Raw genomic sequence first — 22,232 nt, forward strand, 5'->3', positions numbered from 1 at the left:
ATGATGTCCTCTTACGAGAAAGGGTTGGGTTAGAGAGTCGGTTCTTAAAATAGACACCAACTTATCCCATGGATTTCCGTCTCCAACAGTAAGGTCTCAACAAGTACCGAGCTAACACAAAAACTACTCACAAAAAGGTCGTGTGTGACCGGTCTCAATCAGTTGTCTCTTGGGCACTGCGGTCATACTCTCAGGTCATTAAGACTAACTTTAATTCAATTTCCTTTTCAGGTACCTCTAGAAAAACCCTTGCACGGTGTGGGCAATCGAAGAGTGATAACTAACCCTCATACCTTTAACAGTATCCAAGATCACTGTATTCATAATCAATCTCCCTCTTCAATGTCTATTATTCCTCCTACATCGACTTTCAACACTAAACTTCCTCTCTCGGCTCCCTCCTAGAGTGTCACCATAGCCAAAGATTCTAATGCGCAAAACACTGTCCCATGTCTCATCAAACCTCGCTCCAAACTACACATTGGAGCTTTCAACGTACACATCCTGTGTCAAATCGGCCAGCAGGCCTCTTTGGCTAAAACCCTAGAATTTCATACCATTGATATATGCTGTCTCCGAAGCACACGTACAGGATCCTACTGTGGTCATTCACTTGACCTCACCTAGCCAAAACGGAACCAAAGAGATATACCCTTTGTTTACCTGGCGACCAGACGGCAAGTTCTCGTTGACGGACGAGTGTAAACCCTATTGCCATCATTCATCATTGGAGAGGCTCGATGGAAGATTGTCGCTCGTTCTGGAATGCATGTGTAGACTCTGATCATGCTTTAATACAAGCACACATTTACTTGCTGCTCACTGCACTCAGAAAAACCACACTAAGAAGGCCCATTAGAATTAAAATCAGTCAAGGCTAAGTGAGACGATCTCGGAAAAAGACGGGACCCTTATCTGCTCTCAGCCCAGACTACCCACTATTCCCAGAAAACCTGAATGGAACATCGAAGTAGTTCCCTCGACTCTAGCTGAAATTCTAAAGGCTATAGCTAATCTGAAAAGAGGAAGAGCAGCTGGTCCAGATGGATTGGCTCCAGAAGTCTTTAAATATAGTGGTCCGATTTTAGCGATTAGGTTGACTAATATTCTGGCTAAAATCTGGGAGACGGACGTAATCCCATTCGGTTGGTCACGATCACTTATTGTCCCAATATATAAGAAGGGGCCAAAATCATCCTGTGATAACCATAGAGGGATTAGTTTGATTAATATAGAATCTAAAATACTTGCCTCAATAATTATTGGACGCCTAACAAAGACTCGTGAACTGCAAACACGAAAAAATCAGGCTGGCTTCAGACCTGGTCGTGTCTGCATCGACCACATATTCACTATTCGTCAAGTTTTAGAGCACAGACATGTTTATCGGCGTCCGACAATGATAGTTTTTCTTGACTTGAAAGCAGCATTCGACTGTAGACTAATAGATTCTGTGGCAGTGTTTGTCATTGAAAAGTGTACCTCAGAAGTACATAAACCTTATGAAGGCTCTTTACTCGAACACTACCAGTCGAGCGAGAGTTTAGGGCGAACTGTCACCTGATTTTACAACCTCAAGTAGTGTCCGAAAAGGCTATCCACTATCCTCATTTTTGTTTAACTTCATTATAGACCTATTGCTGGAAGTAACATTCGTAGACTGAATTTTCAGGAATTGATCTCCTACCAGGAGGTCCACTAATCGACTTAGAATACGCAGGTGACATAGTCCTGTTTGGTGAAGACTCTGATAAAATGCAGAGTCTTGTTAGAACTGAGTAATAATGCCAGGATGTTTTGGATGCGTTTCTCCCCATCTAAATGCAAGTTGTTGCTTCAGAACTGGCCTACGTCAACACCTGAAGTAAGAATAGAGAGTGAAGTAGTCGAACACTTATCTTGGAAGTTTGATCAGCCCTAATGGGTTGGTGTCTGACGAAATCTCTGCACAGATTCAGAAAGCTCGTTTGGCTTTTGCCGGCTTACGTGTCCTATGGCGAAGGTGAGATATCCGTCTATCAATTAAGGGGCGAGTATACTGTGCGGCAGTTCATTCTGTTCTACTTTACGACTGCCGAATGTGGCCATTAAGAGTAGAAGATACTCGTAAGTTAGTAGTATTTGGTCACAGATGTTTTGGAAATATTGCTCGCATCTGTTGAGATCATCGGGTACGTAATAGTGAGGTTAGACGCGGGAGTGATGGTAAATCAGTTGATAAGGTTGCGAATCCTCACTGATTACCACGACGCGCAATGCTGACTAGTATTGGAGACGGATGGAAGAAAGTTAGGGGTGGCCAAACCGAAACGTGGTATCAGTCCTTGAAGTCACTAACTTCTAGTCTGAGCCATGTTGGTAGATCCAGACTACTTGGTTAGGGTCCGCGTAACTATCGTAACCAATGGTTTGAGACTCTGGATGACATGGCTAAGAATCGATCACAATGACGTAGGTGTATACACTCTTTGTCTTCCCATGAGATTACAATTGCATTATACCTTTCCTTCTACGAACTAATTATTTCTTCCTGTATTATATCCTTATACACAATCTTTCTTTTATATATTACCACCACTAAATTAACTACTTCCATGAATCCGGTGTTCATTTTGTTGAGCTAACGAGCTATGGCAACTTGGACTGATGCATATAAGTGCCTGGTCCAATGTTGTTGCTGACTGACTGACTGAACAGATTTCAACAGTGGTCTTGTAATATCTTTTGAAAGGGTCAGTTTAACCCGCAGTCCAATTATGCTTTTGACTACTTTATATGGATAAGGAACGATCCTTTGTGATGGAAAAATCAAGATGTTCATTACCTAGTACCCTCTGTATTTTACTGGTTTCATCCTAGTTATCAATTAATCACTTTTGAGACGTCGTGAGAGGTTTTATGAGCGACAAAAGCTACCAGAAACGCTAAACTGCCAAAAATTAGGCTAATTTAACCACCTGCACAGACAACATTCTCTCTTAGCAGTGTCCAATGAGCATAAAGAGGAATCGCTTACCAATCGGTTAGGCTCTGTGGCTTAATTTCTTGCGATCCATCACATTACTCTTACTGCTATTATCGTGTCACTAATCTCCGAGTTCCGCAGTAGTTAAACAGTGCAGTAACCTAAACCATTGAAATTACATATTATATAATTTGGTGATTAATACCAGGGATAATATGCCTACAGACTGATAACTTTCCTTACATATTTTATCAGTATCTGATGTCTTTTTTTCTACTTTTGGTTGCAAGGAGTCACGCGTTGCTGAACAACTAACGCAGTTGCCACCGTAAACTCAGTTAAAAATGTCAAGTATATAAAAACTTGAGTGATGGTGCAAGTACAGGATAGAGAAATTGGCTTATCGAAAAATGAGTACCTTCTTGCTGGCTCTGTCAGTGGTTTTGTTGCTAGGGCAGTCGTCCAACCTTTGGATGTAATTAAAATACGTTTTCAGGTAGGCTTCTTAGTCTTTTTTTCAATTTTGAGTAGCTACAAATGGAACCAATCGAAGTTTCCAGGACGAGCAAGTATCAAGGTCTTTTGCAAGCCGTCAGGTGCATAAGCAAGGAAGAGGGTGCCATTGCCTTTTGGAAAGGTCACGTTCCTGCTCAAATGCAATCGGTTACGTTCACTAGTGTTCAGTTTCTTACTTTTGAAGTGATTCTTTCTTGGCTGCGTGAAGTCAACAGTCTACTCATCTCAGATAACAAAATATTCGGCTTACCTATTACCTACAAACCTGTTGGTAACTTTCTGTGCGGATGCGGAGCGGGCTCTTTAGCAGCAATAGTTACTCAACCATTAGATGTCCTACGCACACGTTTCATTGCTCAAGGTGAGCCGAAAACTTACGGGTAAGCTTCTTCAAAGGTGCTGTCATTAGCTCTCTGTTGGCTTGTTAAGTAATATGTGTGTATTTTTACAGTTGTATTCAGCGACTTATAAACTGTGTGAATTAATGAAATTAAAAGAGTTATGAAGGATTTAGAATCTCAAAGCTTGGGGAAAGATATAGAATGAATGCACATGCGCATTTGCAATTGGGCAGTCATTCAAAGCTTCTAGCCATTGGTTACGATAATCACTCAGACCCCAACCATGTAGTTTACACTCAGTCCATTTGTAAATGTCTTCATGAACGGATGCAATGTTTCGGCTTGGCCGTCCCAAGCTCTCTTCCAGACTGCTACTACACCACACAACATCGCCTGTCAAGATAGGGCTTTCGTACCACATGTCTCAAACACCTCAGTTGATGAGAATTTACTATTTCGTCAATCGATTTACCACCCTTACTGAATACGCTATTACTTACCCAGACATTTCTTACTCCGTGGTCTCAAAATATGCAAGGAATGCTTCAAAAACACCTAAGATCGAATACCAATAACCTACGAATATCCTCTATTCTTAATTTGCATGTTTCACACACAGCGATCCTTCTGTAGCTGTATTTTCCTTTCTTCATAAAAAGTGGATGTAACTCCTTTAACTGAAAGAATTCTTTCTGGTTGTACTTTTGATAACTGAACTGCCCTCCCATTATTATTACTTCACTATCACACACTAATTTCTGTTCGTTATTGTTCCTCTTCTACGCACCTTACATTCTTTATCTCTCCACATCCTCATTGTTTTTGTGTGGCGCATATGTATCTGGTGCCCCTTTGTACCAATATTTATGTGTTCAAATAAATAAGATTCACACCCATAAAGTAGAACAAAGCGAACTGCTGCACAGTAAACTTGCCCTGTGGTTGGAAGATAGATGCCTCACCTGCGCCACTTGTGATGTAGGCTGATGCAAAACAATCAAGTCTTCTGAATCCGTTTCCTGTGATTATCATTAGAGGATTTTAGTCCTTTCTTATAGACTGGGACGATCAGCGATCGAGGTCATTCAGATAGGATTACGTCCAGTTCCCAGATTCTAACTAAGATCTCTTTTGATCTGACTTTTGACACTGAACCACCATTTTTAAAAATCACAGGTTAGTCCATCTAATCCTGCTACTCTCCCTCGCTTTAGATTGCTCATAAACTTTTCATTAATTCTCCATTCAGGTTGCTTGGAGATAATTGGTAACTGAAGTGTGGTTGAAGGTCAGTTGAACTGTTCCCTAAAGTGTATCGCTCATTGATCTGATCTCCTGGATTGAGAGTAAATAATAGTCCCGTCTTTTCCCCAGAGAGTTTCACTAACTGCCTCATTTTTAATACCCTTCGCCTTGATAAGTCTAAACAGTTGTCTACTGAAGAGCATACTTTATTTTTTTCGGTGGTTACTACCCTTCGTTCAACACATCCGATTCACTTAACTTACGTTTGAATGTTTGACGTCAAAGTTCTCAACGTCACTCAACAACTTTCATTGAATGATATGCCATATTTGTCGTTAATCTATGGTATTTATTGACGGTTTCCTAAGGTGTCATGTCATGTAGGTACAATTTTGCGCACGTGATTCCTCTAAATAGATTTTTGTCTTTAGCTTGTATCTCAGCTATCCTTAATACACCCTTATTACTAACCCATATATAACTAGTCACATAATTCTATTTGTCATTGACACACTTTCACGTAAAATATTAAAAAAACTTCTTGTTTGCCAAAGTTTGTAGCTTTAAGATACTTGCTATATTAGAACTTCAAAATTTTATGAGAAACGTTCTCAATAAGCGTTTCATCTTTAAACAAATAAAAGGTTAAACCATTTGTATGTCATAAACAAAACATTCAGTTTCGTATAGGTTTGTCAAATCATTTAAGAAGGACTTGTATTGTTCGACTTCCTGATAAAAAGTCTCTGTATTTTTGATCATTTCTTGCCAAAATTTAGACCCTCTATCGGTAACCTGTACTGGTTATCTGAGAATCTGTTTTATAATCCCAGTGATAATGTACTGATTGGCTGTATATAGATAGGTCATATAAATGAGTGCTCGCAGTAAGAGTTTTGTTTCAACATAACTAATGCTGTCTTTTATCATTACTTGACCGATAGTTCGATGGATAATCGAATTTTTCAGAGATCACTGAACGATTTTGGAGTACGTTCTAACCGTTGCTGCTACCTTGACGTTCCTCAAGGTCCTACCATGCCAGACAGGTCGGTTGAAGAGCGGTAAGACTAAAAGCAGCAATCCCAAGGTCCAAAGGCGAAGTCGTACTGCCGACTGTACAGAGGTGTGGAGGCAGTAAGGTGTTTCCTTCAGGCAACCAGCATAACAGAGATGCTGCCTTCCCACAAGGAGGGGTGGGGTTAGAAAAGGTCGACCCTAAAAATGCACACCTCTCCTTATCCCACGGATTTCCGTCTCCGGCGGTAAGGTCCTTTGAAGAACGGAGCTAACACGTCAAGAATCCCCCACGAGAAGGCCGTGCGTGACCGGCCTCAAGCAGTTGTCCCTTGGGCACTGCGGTCACGCTCCCAGGTCGTTAAGACCAACACTAATCCTACTTCTTTTTCAGGTCCCTCAAGAAATACCCTTCCACGGTGTGGGCAGCCGGGAAATTATATTAGCCCTCATACCCGTAACAGCACACGAGACCAAGTTGGTCACTTTCAAATCCCTCCTACACCTGATAACTCTCTTATCTCCACGACTAACCCTTCCCACGTCCTTTCATCACCTCGCACCGCTAGGGCAAACGATTCAAGTACACAGAACGTTATTTCTGGTCTCTTGAAACCACGCTCTTAACTACATGTAGGAACTTTTAATGTCCGAACATTGTGCCAAATAGGACAACAGGCTTCCTTAGCTGGGGCTTTAGAATCTTCGATGTGTGCTGCGTCTCCGAAACGCGCATACAAGATCCGAGTAGAGTCATTTATTTGACCTCACCTAATCAAAATAAAGAACCATCTCGATACACACTTCGTGTATCTGGAAGCCCCGATGCTGCTTCCCGTGGCCTCGCTGGAGTAGGTATAGCATTAAGTCCTAGGGCTGAACTAGCTCTTTTAGACTGGATCCCAGTAGACAGTCGTCTATGCGCTGTCCGACTAAACGGATCAGTAAGGACTCGGAAAGATAGGGAAACTCGTCGTTGCCTCTTCGTCATCTCTGCCTACTCTCCCACTGACTGCGGCTCAGATGATATAAAAGATGAGTTTTACAGGAAACTTTCTGACCTTCTCCGAAAAGCTAGGCGTTCTGATGTAGTAATAGTGGCCGGTGACTTTAATGCTCAAGTAGGTAAACTAAGTGAAAGGGAAAAACACCTGGGTGGATCTCATGGTGTCGTAGCTGAAAGAACAGATCATGGAGACCGTCTGTTGTAGCTACGCTCGGATAACCGCCTGCTTCTTGCAAATACTAACTTTAAGCATAAGGAAAAACATCTTTTGACATGGCGACCCCCGAATTCGTCCCAACGTTAGACCCAATTAGATCACATCGCTATCAGCCACCGATGGAGGGGCTCGATAAAAGACTGTCACTCATTCTGGAGCACATGTTTAGACTCAGATCATGCTCTAATGCGAGCACGTATCTGTCTGCGTCTTACTGGACGTAGGAAAGACACTGCAGGGAAGCCTCTAAGGGTTCTACTTAATGATAAGCAAGCTCAGAATATATTTTAGGAACAACTGGGAAAACAGTTAGGCAGACATGTAAGTTGTGCCCACCCAAGTATCAGTGAAACTATCTCAAATAAAGATGGGTATATCATTCATTCTCAATCCAGGAGATTGGATCGATGGGCAGAACACTTTAGGGATCAGTTCAACTGGCCTTCAGTCACACTTCAGTTACCCACGATCCCCAGTCGTCCTGAATGGCAAATTAATGTAAATCCTCCAATTTTTTACGAGGTTGAAAAAGCTATAGGAAATAGAAGCAAGGGAGAGCGGCAGGCCCTGACAGGCTTACCCCTGAGATTTTTAAGGATGGTGGTCCAGTACTAGCAACGAGATTGACTGAGGTCTTAAGTAGAATCTGGGAACTGGACGTAATTCCATCTGACTGGTCCCAATCACTGATTGTGTCAGTCTATAAGAAAGGACAAAAGTCCTCCTGTGAAAATCACAGAGGGATCAGTTTGACTAATATAGTGTCTAAAATATTAGCTTCAATAATACTTGGACGCCTAACCAAAGCTCGTGAAGAGCAGACTAGGAAAAACCAGGCTGGTTTTCGACCTGGACGTGGTTGCATAGACCAGATATTCACTCTACGTCAGGTCCTAGAACAGACATACATTCAGACGTCCCACAATAGTAGTATTTCTTGACCTTAAGGCAGCATTTGACACTTTATCGTGAGGTTCTATGGCCGTGTTTGTCAGTGTAAGGAGTACCAAAGAAGTACATTAACCTCATAAAGGCTCTCTACTCGAACACAACTGGTCGAGTTAGAGCCTATGTCGAACTGTCATCAGAATTGGTTACCTCAAGTGGTGTTCGTCAGGGCTGTCCACTCTCCCCATTTTTGTTTAACTTTGTCGTTGACATGCTTTTAGAGATATCACTTTCATCATCTCAATCTCCTGGAGTTGAACTTTTACCGGGAGGCTCGCTTGTTGACTTAGAATACGCCGACGACATAGTTCTATTTGGTGAAGACGCTGACAAAATGCAGTCTTCTGACCACTATAAGCAACAATGCAGGCATGCTCGGGATGCGATTCTCTCCCTCGAAGTGCAAAATGTTACTTCAGGATTGGGTTGCATCGACACCTAAACTAATGATAGGGAGTGAAGTAGTTGAGCGTGTTGACTGCTTCACTTATCTTGGGAGTCTCATCAGCCCTTGTGGTCTGGTGTGTGACGTCTCAGCACGGATACAGAAGGTTCGTCTAGCTTTCGCCAACTTTTGTCATTTATGGCGTAGGCGAGATATCCGTCTAGCAACAAAAGGACGAGTTTACTGTGCAACAGTTCGTTCCGTCCTACTTTATGGCAGTGAAACATGGCCGGTAAGAGTAGAGGATATTCGTAGGCTACTAGTGTTCGATTATAGGTGTCTTCGAAGCATTGCTCGTATATCCTGGGACCACCGGGTAAGTAATGTAGCTGTTAGGAAACGGGTGCTAGGTAAGGATGGCAAATCGATTGATGAAGTACTGAAACTTCATCATTTGAGATGGCTGGGACACGTGTTACGTATGCCCAATCACCGACTGCCCCGACATGCATTGTTTCATGGTGTAGGAGTAGGTTGGAATAAAGCTAGGAGCGGCCAGACCAACACGTGGCATAAATCCATGAAGTCGCTGACAAGTGGACTGAGCCATGTTGGTAGGTGTAGACTACCTGGTTGGGATTCGCGAGATGATAGCAACCGATGGTTAGAGACCTTGAATGACATGGCTCAAAATCGTTTGGAATTGCGAAGGTGCATCCACTCTTTGTGTTGTGCCAAATTATAGTCTTCTGAATTCCTCATGTCCTTATCCTTTTCCTCTTTCCAAATTTATTTCACCGTATTATACTCCTTCAATAACATCTTCAAACCCTAATCTTTCACATAATGTTTATACTCTTACTAAGTCTACCACTGTGAGATTTGAATCGACAACTGCATCTCTGTGCTAATATGGTATGGCAACTCGAACTGATGTACGTACGTACGAAGTTCTACGTTGTGACTGACTGACATTCCTTCAAATGCTAAACGGAAATTCTGCGCCTACTGCAGAATACACTGAAATCCCGATGACTAATTAATTAATTATTGTTTTCTTACCTTTCAGAAGCATGTCACATGCAGCTGTTTCCATCATAACTCGTGAAGGTGCTCAAGGGTTTTTCCGTGGGCTTGTACCATCTCTTCTTCTTATAGCACCACAGACAGGAATTCAATTTACCATTTATCATTCACTAAACCAAATGATTAATCAAGGAAAGTATTATTTACATCCCAATCTTATTGATAAGTCATCACAATTCCATAGTGGTAACCGTCCAGTTGGTATGTTTCGTTAACTATTAAAATATATTATTTCTTTCCTTCATTGATTTAGCCCAAGTGTTCATATTTCAAAATATATTTCACTTCTTTTATTCGGGTATTATCATTAGCCCTCACACTGAAAAAAAACATGCCGAATAAGTTACTTTAATCTCAATTTTCTTCCTACAACCAGACTTATGTGAAATAGAATTTATTAAATATATCAACACTATCAATCAGTTATCCACATAGAGCATTATACAAATGTGTGTCAGTCCAGGTCGTCACAACTCACGTTAACGCAAGGAGAAAGGAAAGTAGCAACATGATGGGCAGATGAGTCGAAATGAAATCAACCACTGTAAGAAAAACTAAATGTGAGAAAGATTCAAATGGTTCAAACGTGAGAAATATTGTTCATAAGGAACAAATTGGATAGGGGGATGAAAAGTGCGAAACAACACCAAACTGAAAATATAAAGGAATTCACTGATCAAATGGAACTGTCGTACTGCTACCATTTATAGGCCAAATCAGTACACGTTCTTAATTTTATTCATTCATTCTAACTCCTTACACTCTTCTCTTCGCCCTCACATTTCTTCTGCTTTATCGCACGAACGTAATCACTGCGTCTTCTGTGGAATACCATCCCAAATGCCCTGGTACGGCCGAGAGTGGGAAAAGTTAGCTCTCCCTCTCGAAATGCTCTCACATGGCCACGTGCATACAACCGCTGCCAGAGAAGTCCTACTCACTGCCTTCTCGCGGAGGGGGTGTTGCTTACGAAATTGGGAGGATAAAAATCGAATTTCCGGCGCTTAAACCGGGTTGGTGGACATGGAGAGTCCATCTAGGGGAGTTGGAAAACCCTGATTCCAAACCAATGGTGCACATGAGCTCCAGTATCCTGAAGGAACAAATGGTGTATGAACCAATCGTTGGTCACTGGCTACCATGGGACTGCATCTCCCCACGACGCTCCACTGCCTTGTGGATCAGGCTTCGGGTGTAGCCTCCTAAGAAAACCAACTGCTTCAGTCTGGGCACCCGGACAGTATCCCAGCCCTCACACGAGTTGAATAATTTATGTGGCGCATATCTATTTGGTGCCTCCTTGTACTAATATTTATGTGCTTAATAAATAATCTTTCATTTTAACCAAATCTCTCCTGTTAAGGACTAGAAATTTAAAAATAGACTATGACGTATATGTTAGATACTCTGTATTTGTTCCTATGTACAATAAAGCTTTACAATCAGAATTTCATCGTATTTAACATCCCGTATTCCTAGGCTGACAATTTAGCAATCAGATGGTGCTGTTTTTAGTAGCCTGTAATTAGCATATGTGCACATTTTAACTTCAAGTTGATCGAGAAGTTTTATAACTCGCTTATATTTTGATTGGTTAGGTTGAAAATTCCCTTCGTTCTAGGCTTCTTTTAACTCAGATTAGTTAAAAAGAAGTACTCCTATCGCTTTTCTACTACTGACTAATGTCATAATTAGAGGTTAATATGAATAACTTTAGCACGTCTACATATTCGGTGACTTAGTGGTTAAGGCATTCGACTTTCCCGTTCCACCTTCAGTTTTAGCAAACGGATTGTATACGAGATAATATTGGAACTCCAGATCCAAAGAAAGACAAAAATGTATCCAACTGCATCATTACATAATTAAATTTTTTGATTGTAGGTAGGATATTGATATTTAGATTACCAACTGTGTAATTATCCCAGATATAAGGATTTCTTTCATTTCTTTTTTATCTAATCTGATTCTTAAGTGTATCATACTAAATCTTATGACTTCAGTTGAGCATTCACTTTGAGGCAGACAGCTTTATGACAATGATAATTATCCTTTTTTTACTACTATCTTTGTAATCAACGTAATTGTATCCATGGCCCTATGTGAGTGTTTACAGTTTCACACGAAAAACTCAAGGTCAATACTGAAATTCCTATTTTACAGGAGAATATTTGGTTTGTGTACTTCTATTAGCTTACTCTGAAGCTTTTTCAACTTTTTATAAAGGTTTTCTGTTTCTTAAAATACTGTGATTTTGTTTGCGCCTATTATTAGCATGAGTTTGTCATGTAACATCACCATTTATGAAGTCATTACTTTAAATCCTGTAAAACTCACGTAATGTTTAGTTTTAGACATACATTTTAGTAGTATGGAGTAGAATGCATTGTTTAACACTATGATCTTTGTTGACAAACTTTACTTTCATATAATTTGTCACTTCACTATGTCTTTATAACGATCTCATTCTTGTTCTTCTGTCATCAGCTTAGTTAAATGTTTTACAAACCTTATGTCTTCCAACTCTAAGGTCCTGTTCAAAGTTTGATCTCTGGAGGACTTGCAGGGATTGGATCCAAATGTGTAATATATCCACTAGATATGGTGAAAAAACGTATGCAAGTTCGGGTAAGCTTTTATATCTAATATTTTGGTACCGATATTTCCGAATATTATTGGCTTATTAAAAATCATTCTAAATGTTGTTGAATCGGTCTAATCGCAATGCGTAAAGTAAAGCTGTATGCATATGATTTCATCCATCAAATGTATCTAGGTTACTTATAGTGCAAAAATAGACACAGCTAATTTGGAAAGTTATAATTTGATGTATTAGTCCGAAAGCCACACACTCATGTAAAGAATAACGGTATTACGAAGCTTACATTCAGGCTTAATGTGCATCGGATTATATCAAATATGCTTCATGAGGCAATTATTTTCGTCCCGAAAAGTCATAGTATATACGTTGCCCTGATCATTATAAGTAAAGATTGGTCGGGTTATTCGTGATAGCTTTTTGATAATTTATCATGCTGTTCCTTAAGTGCGAAGGTTTAGTAATTTCATCTATTTAGTTTTTTGGCGTACAATATTTTCATTATCATGTTTTATTCTACTGCATTGAATGTCGACTTCATGCCATCAGAAAGTATATCTGTTTAGAGGTCAATGGTTTAGCAATTTACACACCTCTGTAAGCACTTTATACTCCAACCTCTTCTAGGCTAGAATAATTTCCGAACTCTGTTAGGACGCCTGGTTTCTCTGCTTACACTAATGGAGCGTTAATTTACCTTGAACGAATATCTACACTAGATACCCTTCTAGTGTCTATTTTACAGGACAAAAACATGTGACTAGCTGAACTAGAACATAAGTAAATTCCAACTCTAAAAACCAACAACAAAACCAATAATATATTGGAAAATATATAACTCATCCAGTACCTGTCAGGTTATCTAATAGTCTGATTACGCAAGTAACCAATGATTATTTTTCTCACCCAGACATATGGCTAAGAGCTACCCTAAATTCGTTGAGTTTGTTAATATCTCGAAGGAAGGTTGTATCAAACTTTTGTAGTGTTGCTTCCAAGCCTTAAAAGATCTACTTAAAGAAGGAGAAAATACTATAGAGGACAACAGGAATGGGATCAAAGAAGCATTAACTTCAACGTGTCAGGAGGTTTTGGGCAGCAAGAAGCATCATCGTAAGGCATGGATTTCCAAGGAAACTCTGGACAGGATTCAGGAAAGGAAGAACAAGAAAACAGCAATTGACAGCAACCAAACAAGAGCGCAGAAAGTCAAGGCATAAGCTGAATACACAGAAGCAAACAAGCAAGTGAAGAGCATTAGAGCTGACAAGCAGAAATACGTGGAAGAGCTAGCAACGATAGCGGAAAAAACTTCAAGAGAAGAAAATATGTGACAGCTATATGACACAACGAAGAAACTGGCAGGGAAATATAGTAAACCAGAGGTACCGGTCGAGAACAAAAAAGGCAAGTCACTCACTGAGATTCAACAACAGTGGAAGTCGTGGGTGGGACACTTTGGAGAACTCTTGGACAGACCAGCCTCACTGAACCCACCAGATATCGATGCAGCATACACAAATATCTTTCTATAGATGTCACTCAATAATCAACGATCGGAGAAATTAGGATGGCTGGTCATCAGACAAATCAAGAGTCGGAAAGCAGTAGGACCTGATAACATACCAGCTGAAGCATTGAACTCAGACATAGAAGTGACTGAAAAGATGACCCACATCTCAGGAGAAGCGCGGAATATAATGCACAGCTTGGATGAAACTATGCGATTCGGACTTCACAGATGACCTAACCCCTCTATCCCATACACACTAACAAATACAGATAAAGACAGCAAATGTAGTAGCAGCCTCTGCATCAATAGGCCTCGACATACACAAAGGAAAAAGCAAGATCCTCAAATACAACACGAAGAACACCAACCCAATCACACTCGATGGAGACTCTGGAACATGTGGGGAAACTCACCTACCTGGGAAGCATCATCGATGAACAAGGAGGATCCGATGTAGATGTAAAGGTGAGGATTGGCAAATAAAGGGCAGCATTTCTACAATTGAAGAACATATGGAACTCAAAACAACTGTCAACTAACTTTAAAGTGAGAATCTTCAATACGAACGTGAAGACAGTTCCACTGTATGGAGCTGAAGCGTGGAGAACTACTACAACCATTATCAGAAAGGTAGGTACAAGTATTTATAAACAATTGTCTGCGTAGATACTGAATGTCCGTTTGCCGGAAACCATCAACAACAGCCTACTGTGGGAGGGAACAAACCAGGTTCGAGCTGAAGAGGAAATTAGGAAAGGACGCTGGAAGTGGATCGGATATACATTATGGAAATCATTAAACTGTATCACGAGGTAATCCCTAACTTGGAATCCTGAAGGGAGACGGGAAAAAGGAAGGCCGAGGAACACACTACGTCGGGAATAGGAAGCAGACATGAAGAGGAAGAATACCAACTGGAAAGGATTGCCTATGACAGTACAAGGTTGGATGGAGAGTGGTGGTGGGTGGCTTATCGTCCTTCTTGTTGAGTAATGGGCACAAGTAAGTTGATTGATAGATAATTTTTTCATATGGCTTTCACACTACTTTTTTGCGTATGCACCACCATTTGTTCATTTAATATACTGTTATTTTCATTACCCCTAGGGTTTTGAAGAAGCGCGTGCTCAGTTTGGTCGAATTCCCATCAGAAACGATGGTCTGTATAGGTGTTTACTTGAAATATGGCAAATGGAAGGAGCTGCAGCTTTTTTCAAAGGATTAAGACCTACCTTACTGAAATCTTTTGTTTCTATCTCATGTCGATTTACTGTGTACGAACAAATTTGCAGATTTCTACTTTATCAAAAGCACTCATAATATCCTAGCCTTTATGTACCATGAGATTTATCGCTGTAACTCAATCCAAATTTCGTCAATAAACTTCTCAGCGTTGTATATTTCTATTGGTCTTCAGTTTTTTGTTTTTTTTGCCAGAGAGAACTGTTACTTAGTCCTATTAGGGTTGAATTTTTTTTGTTGAATTTATCCTCGATTTTTTCTTTCTTCAAAACCAAATGTTTCCAAATTGTCTTCTACACATTCTCTTATATCTTTAATACATAACTGTCATTATAAAGTGTTATATTTTCTATCAGCTACTCTATTGACTTGTCGTCATATCATCTATCTTACTCTACACTTAATTTATGTTTGCCTTTTTTCTCCCTTTTTCAGTATTAGCATGGACTTTTATGTAGATGTATACTTTTTCTCTGCTAGCTCGAACATTTCAGTTGTCCAATGATCAGACAAAATTCCTTATCTTAGTAGTAAAAATAAGAGGTGACGTTGGAGATGTTTGCTTATTAGTGATCATTGTATGCAAAAATTTTCGAAGTTGCTGCCTTTACTTATTGATGCAGCTTCTCAGAGTCATAGACTGTCTACCAGATATCCAACCAACCCCGTCCTGTGATGTAATCATGCTTTCGATATCAGTGTCCAAATCTCAGCTGCTTTGTTATCAGGTCCTACTGTAGTGAACAAGAACACGAATGAGGACGATCAAATGTATTTAAGCACAAATCAAATTCTGATAACCATACAGTCAACAGTTAATTTGCAAAATAACAACCAATTGTCTCAATCTTAACTGTTCCTTCGGTAAATATCAGTCCGTCTTCTCTGAATTCATTGCTCATGCAATTTTGTACCTATTGCGTTTCATTCCTGTTCTTTCCTTATCGATCTTCTGCCAAAATACATTCTATGTCTGACCATCACCATATACTACTTATGTGGATATAAGTAGACCACACTCTTGATTTGTCTGATGACCAGCCATCCTAATTTCTCCGATCGTTGATTATTGAGTGACATCTATAGAAAGATATTTGTGTATGCTGCATCGATATCTGGTGGGTTCAGTGAGGCTGGTCTGTCCAAGAGTTCTCCAAAGTGTCCCACCCACGACTTCCACTGTTGTTGAATCTCAGTGAGTGACTTGCCTTTTTTGTTCTCGACCGGTACCTCTGGTTTACTATATTTCCCTGCCAGTTTCTTCGTTGTGTCATATAGCTGTCACATATTTTCTTCTCTTGAAGCTTTTTCCGCTACATGTCAGTAGGTTTGTCTTCCTTGGTGGCAACAAACTGTTGAAGACTGTCTGAACTTTCACCCCAGACATATACTCAGCTGGGGACTTTTCCTCTGTCATTGCCGGATGGGTTGTTACTCTGTAGGACATTGAGACGTTACTGATCACGTGTGCTGTAACACGTCCTCCTATAATTAAATCTATTTTCAACGTTTCCTCGAGTCTTTTTTTCTTGGTCATTCAATAGTGTGGTAAGGAGGAGATCATAGGTGCGTAATGCCATTTTCACTACAGAACCGTTTAAAAGTGAACGACATGAACTGAGAGCGATTGTCATTTACTAAGACCTCTGGAACACGAAAACAGTCTTGGCAATTTTCTTAATGTATCCTCTGACGTCATGTTCAGCATGTATTATTCCGGCCACTCATAAGTCTTGCTGATTGAACACTGTACTCGGATCCGAAGCTAGTTTCGTAACCCCCAAGCTAGAATTACACACCGACTTGAACACGAGAGAAAAGGCGCAAAATATACGAAAAGCACTTTACTCCAAAGGTTCATTTATGTACAGAAAATATAGGGTTTTTATAGTATTTTAGAAGTCCTTGGGTTTTCCTGCAAATTCTGGATTGCTACTAAACATAGTAGCAGTGTAGATATCAGCCAATCAGAACCTCTACATTTAACTTCATTTTCGCGATATTTCTAGCAAAACTTCAAATGAAACGCTGATTGAATAAAGTGCTTCTTAATGTTTCCTGAGCTTGTCATGTCTATTGCGAGAAATTTTCAGGATCACCTCGACAGCCACTTCGTTAAAATACCCACAACAACCAAGTAGTTTCTAGCTTGTATTGGTCTAGCGGAATCAGCATGCATTATTTGCCAAGGCCCTTCCTGTTTTGGTCATGGTTGGGTTTCTGCTTTAGTCGGATTCTTTGCGACTTCTACGTAGGACCAACAACTACGAGACTTGATCTATGTCACGGTACACCAATAACCAATATGCGTAGCTCCAAGCCAGCGACTTCATTTTACTTATTTCTGGGTACCCACTATGTAATTGTTTTAGGACTTGAAGGCGGAGAATTCTGGGGATAACGATCCGGTGGCCAAACGTGATGTACGAATTTACAATTGTCAAGATGTCTCAGGAAAACGTATTATAAAAGCTCTTCATGGAGTCGAGGTGAAGGCCACTTGCTGAGTATATAACGGCAAACGATCTTCAACGTATCGTCCTTTTTGCTAGTTTCTTTAACGGCTTCAAATGTAACTGGCAGTCTTGAATTTGCGTCTGTCAACACTGTGTGTGTGGCCTTAGTTTCTACTGTAACTACAAACACCTTGTTTCGTGTAGTAGCTAGTTAAACTTGAGAGGGCATCTGCCTGTCCGAAATCAGTTGTTGGTCGATAATTTATCTTGAAATCGTAGCCCAGCAGTGTGGTTGTTCATCGTTGTAGATGGTTTGCTACATAAACAGGGATAACCTTTTTAGATTGTGAAACTGCCAGTAGCAGTTTGTAGTCTGTTAATAACATAGATTGTCTGCTAAATAGCATCTTGCGGAAATTTTTCACAACGAAGATAATGGAGAAGGCTTCTGTTGCTATTTGACTATAGTTCCTTCCTGTTGTTTTAGTGATCGCGCAGTGTAGGTAATGGCTTTCTCAAATCCATCTGGGTAGACATGAGGAGTCATTCCTCCAATTCCATAATTTAACCTATCTGCTGCAGCAACAGTAGGAGGGACTGGATCATAGTGCGTAGGTAAATGGTTTGGCTATAGGAGCTATTTTAGTTTTAGGAATGCTTCTTGAAATTCTGTTGACGAGATCTATTTGTCATTCTTTGTTGGTAAACAGTTCACCGCGGCACGCAGACGATGAAGGTCTGGAAGAAAAACATAAAAGCTAACCATTCCCAAGAAGGAACGTGAGGTTGACGCATCTGTCAATGGAGGCATGGTCTTAATTGCCTCGACGTTTTCTTGATCACGTTTTTTGACTATGAATCCCAAATAGCTCACTTACTCCGCGTATAAATCACATTACTGAAGGAAATTCTTGTCAAAAGTGAGCTATTGGTAAAATGTAGTTTTGAAGTAATCATGATAATGGGTTAAATAATGATGACTATCGGCAAACACCTTTACGTAGTTATGGAGTCGCTACTGCTTATTACTTTCCTGTTTTCTTTCTCTTTTACAAAATGTTTAAGAATTTTCGGTAGATGGCTGAAAGCAGTCAACAAGAAACCCTGGACCTAGGTATTAGCACTCATCAGCTAGGCATTAAAGAACTAGACAAATATAACATTGACCACTATTCAATGATCAATCAGTTATAAAAGTCTCATCCAAATAACGAAACTGAGTAACAGATTAATGAACGAAGTCACTAAAGGACTTATTTTGCTTTATTGTATATTTAATATGTCTTGGAATCCAGTTCTTCATTGGAAAAGCATATTAGCCACCTTCATACTTTATTTAACATTTTTAACTGTTTGAAGTATTTACCAACCTGGAAAAATAATTCTTTGACTTTATTCCTAAAGAGAATAGATCTCATACATACGCATTACAGGTCGAAAGTTCATACTCATTCATTTGACAATCAAACAGTTCAGAAGATTACTGCAACCTTATTAGTTCATCATTTTGATTGAGCACAGAACACTGCTATTTATTCAACATCTTATCTAAGAACTCACCAATAAAAAACTAAACAGATGGATATGATGTCCAGTTTCACTATCGATATCACATATGTCATGTGTACTACTACGGTAGTAGAAGATCCCATGGTCAAGAAGTAAAGTTATGGCGATAACACATAAGAAAAATATTGAAGCAAATACTAAATCTAATTTGCAATCAGACAACAAGGACTTAAAAGTCTGAATCCCAAAAATATTTTGGCTCAAGAATTTTCCCTTCCCATTTTACGATTCTACTAGCACTTAGGGTTTAAACTGGTAAAGGCTGCTGATTCGTAACACAGCAATGTCTAGAAAACCTTTCATTCAGCTACAACGTAGGACCAGGCACTTATATGCATCAGTCCAAGTTGCCATAGCTCGTTAGCTCAACAAAATGAACACCGGATTCATGGAAGTAGTTAATTTAGTGGTGGTAATATATAAAAGAAAGATTGTGTATAAGGATATAATACAGGAAGAAATAATTAGTTCGTAGAAGGAAAGGTATAATGCAATTGTAATCTCATGGGAAGACAAAGAGTGTATACACCTACGTCATTGTGATCGATTCTTAGCCATGTCATCCAGAGTCTCAAACCATTGGTTACGATAGTTACGCGGACCCTAACCAAGTAGTCTGGATCTACCAACATGGCTCAGACTAGAAGTTAGTGACTTCAAGGACTGATACCACGTTTCGGTTTGGCCACCCCTAACTTTCTTCCATCCGTCTCCAATACTAGTCAGCATTGCGCGTCGTGGTAATCAGTGAGGATTCGCAACCTTATCAACTGATTTACCATCACTCCCGCGTCTAACCTCACTATTACGTACCCGATGATCTCAACAGATGCGAGCAATATTTCCAAAACATCTGTGACCAAATACTACTAACTTACGAGTATCTTCTACTCTTAATGGCCACATTCGGCAGTCGTAAAGTAGAACAGAATGAACTGCCGCACAGTATACTCGCCCCTTAATTGATAGACGGATATCTCACCTTCGCCATAGGACACGTAAGCCGGCAAAAGCCAAACGAGCTTTCTGAATCTGTGCAGAGATTTCGTCAGACACCAACCCATTAGGGCTGATCAAACTTCCAAGATAAGTGTTCGACTACTTCACTCTCTATTCTTACTTCAGGTGTTGACGTAGGCCAGTTCTGAAGCAACAACTTGCATTTAGATGGGGAGAAACGCATCCAAAACATCCTGGCATTATTACTCAGTTCTAACAAGACTCTGCATTTTATCAGAGTCTTCACCAAACAGGACTATGTCACCTGCGTATTCTAAGTCGATTAGTGGACCTCCTGGTAGGAGATCAATTCCTGAAAATTCAGTCTACGAATGTTACTTCCAGCAATAGGTCTATAATGAAGTTAAACAAAAATGAGGATAGTGGATAGCCTTGTCGGACACCAATTGACGATGCGAAATCCGCTCGTTATAACCTTTGACTCGACTGGTAGTGTTCGAGTAAAGAGCCATCATAGGGTTTATGCACTTCTGAGTACCTTTACCTTTTCATTTCTATCACATTCAGTTATATACGTAATTGTGAGTCTAAAAGCCCATCGGTTTGAACGCAAGCATCAGAAGTAAAGACGCACTTATTTCTAGTATCGACTAAGTCGATCAGTACTGATTTTCTGATAAACGAATGTAGCATGTTCATATTCATGTCATTGAATCGCCAGTGATTTATATTTTAAAAAATTTGTCTCGGTTGACTCTGTTCTTTAGGTATTATAACAACCGTTTACGGATCATTACGTATGATTGATCTTGCTGAAAACATATCCGCCGTCAACAAAATCATGGAGATATATGAATCGGTAACATGAAAAATATTTTTTTTCGTGAACATCGTAGTCATGTCAAACAACGGAAGCTATTTTCGGGAACGGTATTTCACATAGTTCCAAGTTTGTATAATACTAACATTTAGTTCTGGCCCTAGTTTATGCTATATGCCATAAGCTTCCGTTTGATGTATGATGCACTGCCAAAGCGTTTGTTGTTCTATTTTTCTATCTTATTGCCTAGTATTTTTTAATTGTTTGCACGTTGTACTCATATTAGTCATCTATATATTCATGTATCTTTCTACACTCATCTAAATCAGAATCGGGAATAAGTCGAATGGTGTTCCGGTCAACTCGTCTTCTCACTCTCTCGCCTGTGACCGAATAGTTCACGTTTTTCTGCCCAAGGTCGTAAGTCTCAGTTCGGACTCGCCCGTCGCTAGCCTCAAGGCCAAACCAGTTAGCCTATCATGCCTTAATCAAGACCGAGACAAGACCTCCTATTTTGATTGCTCCAAAAGAAAATGTCTATACTTTTGAACGACCTTAAAACTATTCTACAAATTCAGCAAGCGTAGAGCAATACAAATTAAATGAAGCTTTCTGATGTAGAAGCTCACATTTCATTTGACTTCAATCTCTCGATCGTATAAATATGAAAGCATCGTAATTTCTATTTGCGAAGCCAACTATGATCCTGGATCTAGTATCATATTCAATCCTTATTTTCGAAGACATTCTGCATAGAATGCTCAAATCTCGATGATGCAGCAAAAGTGCACTTCTGAAAAGAATTGGAACACGTGAATATAATATGTGAATTTCACATGCCACAAAATCCTCGGGATTTATATTATAGTGACACAGTCCAAATATTATCAAAACATTTGGGTAGCACTCCTTATTATTCAACGTAAGCTATCAGTGTTTTCAAATATCAAAATCACCATCCGATGATTATCTCACCTATGCTGGAAAATGAAGTCGAGAATGTGAACGATTTAATATTAATGAAACTGCAGCAGATCAATTTAAATGTTTGATATTCATCTGTGGATTAAAGAATCCTGATGTGGACATACGAGAATTTTAGGGAGCATCGAGCAAAACCTAATATTTTTTAAATGGTCACAACCGAATATCAACGTCTGTTAAATCTCAAACATGATGTCACAATGGTGGAACAGAAGGCAAAACTTCCCGATTTCGGGTCAGTAAATGTAGTCAAATTCTTTAAATCCCCCAAAGAGGCACAGCAGGAGGTGCACAACAACCTGCTGACAAACCATCACCACCATGTTGGTTTTGTGGAGAATGGCATCTTGCGAAATCATGCCC

General features: G+C 39.8%; 1 protein-coding gene across 2 annotated transcripts; it reads left to right on the forward strand.

Annotated features, from left to right (window-relative positions):
• Positions 1 to 3,255: 3,255 nt before the first annotated feature.
• On the forward strand, positions 3,256 to 15,482 carry Smp_093630.1 (mitochondrial carrier protein-related; the record flags this gene model as incomplete). Of its 2 annotated transcripts, none has more annotated exons than XM_018794850.1 (5): positions 3,256 to 3,461; positions 3,497 to 3,861; positions 9,710 to 9,927; positions 12,214 to 12,354; positions 14,946 to 15,482. In XM_018794850.1, 4 exons carry the CDS (start codon positions 3,336 to 3,338, stop codon positions 12,216 to 12,218), a joined length of 714 nt encoding a protein of 237 aa, XP_018649220.1. In that variant the 3' UTR covers positions 12,219 to 12,354; positions 14,946 to 15,482. The 2 variants fall into 2 exon arrangements, with proteins under 2 accessions (XP_018649220.1, XP_018649221.1); XM_018794849.1 differs by having other exon boundaries at positions 3,336 to 3,461; positions 12,257 to 12,354.
• Between the last annotated feature and the right edge of the window lie 6,750 nt (positions 15,483 to 22,232).

Source organism: Schistosoma mansoni, chromosome 1 (genome assembly GCF_000237925.1).
Source record: "Schistosoma mansoni strain Puerto Rico chromosome 1, complete genome".
In the NCBI taxonomy this organism is placed as follows: domain Eukaryota; kingdom Metazoa; phylum Platyhelminthes; class Trematoda; order Strigeidida; family Schistosomatidae; genus Schistosoma; species Schistosoma mansoni.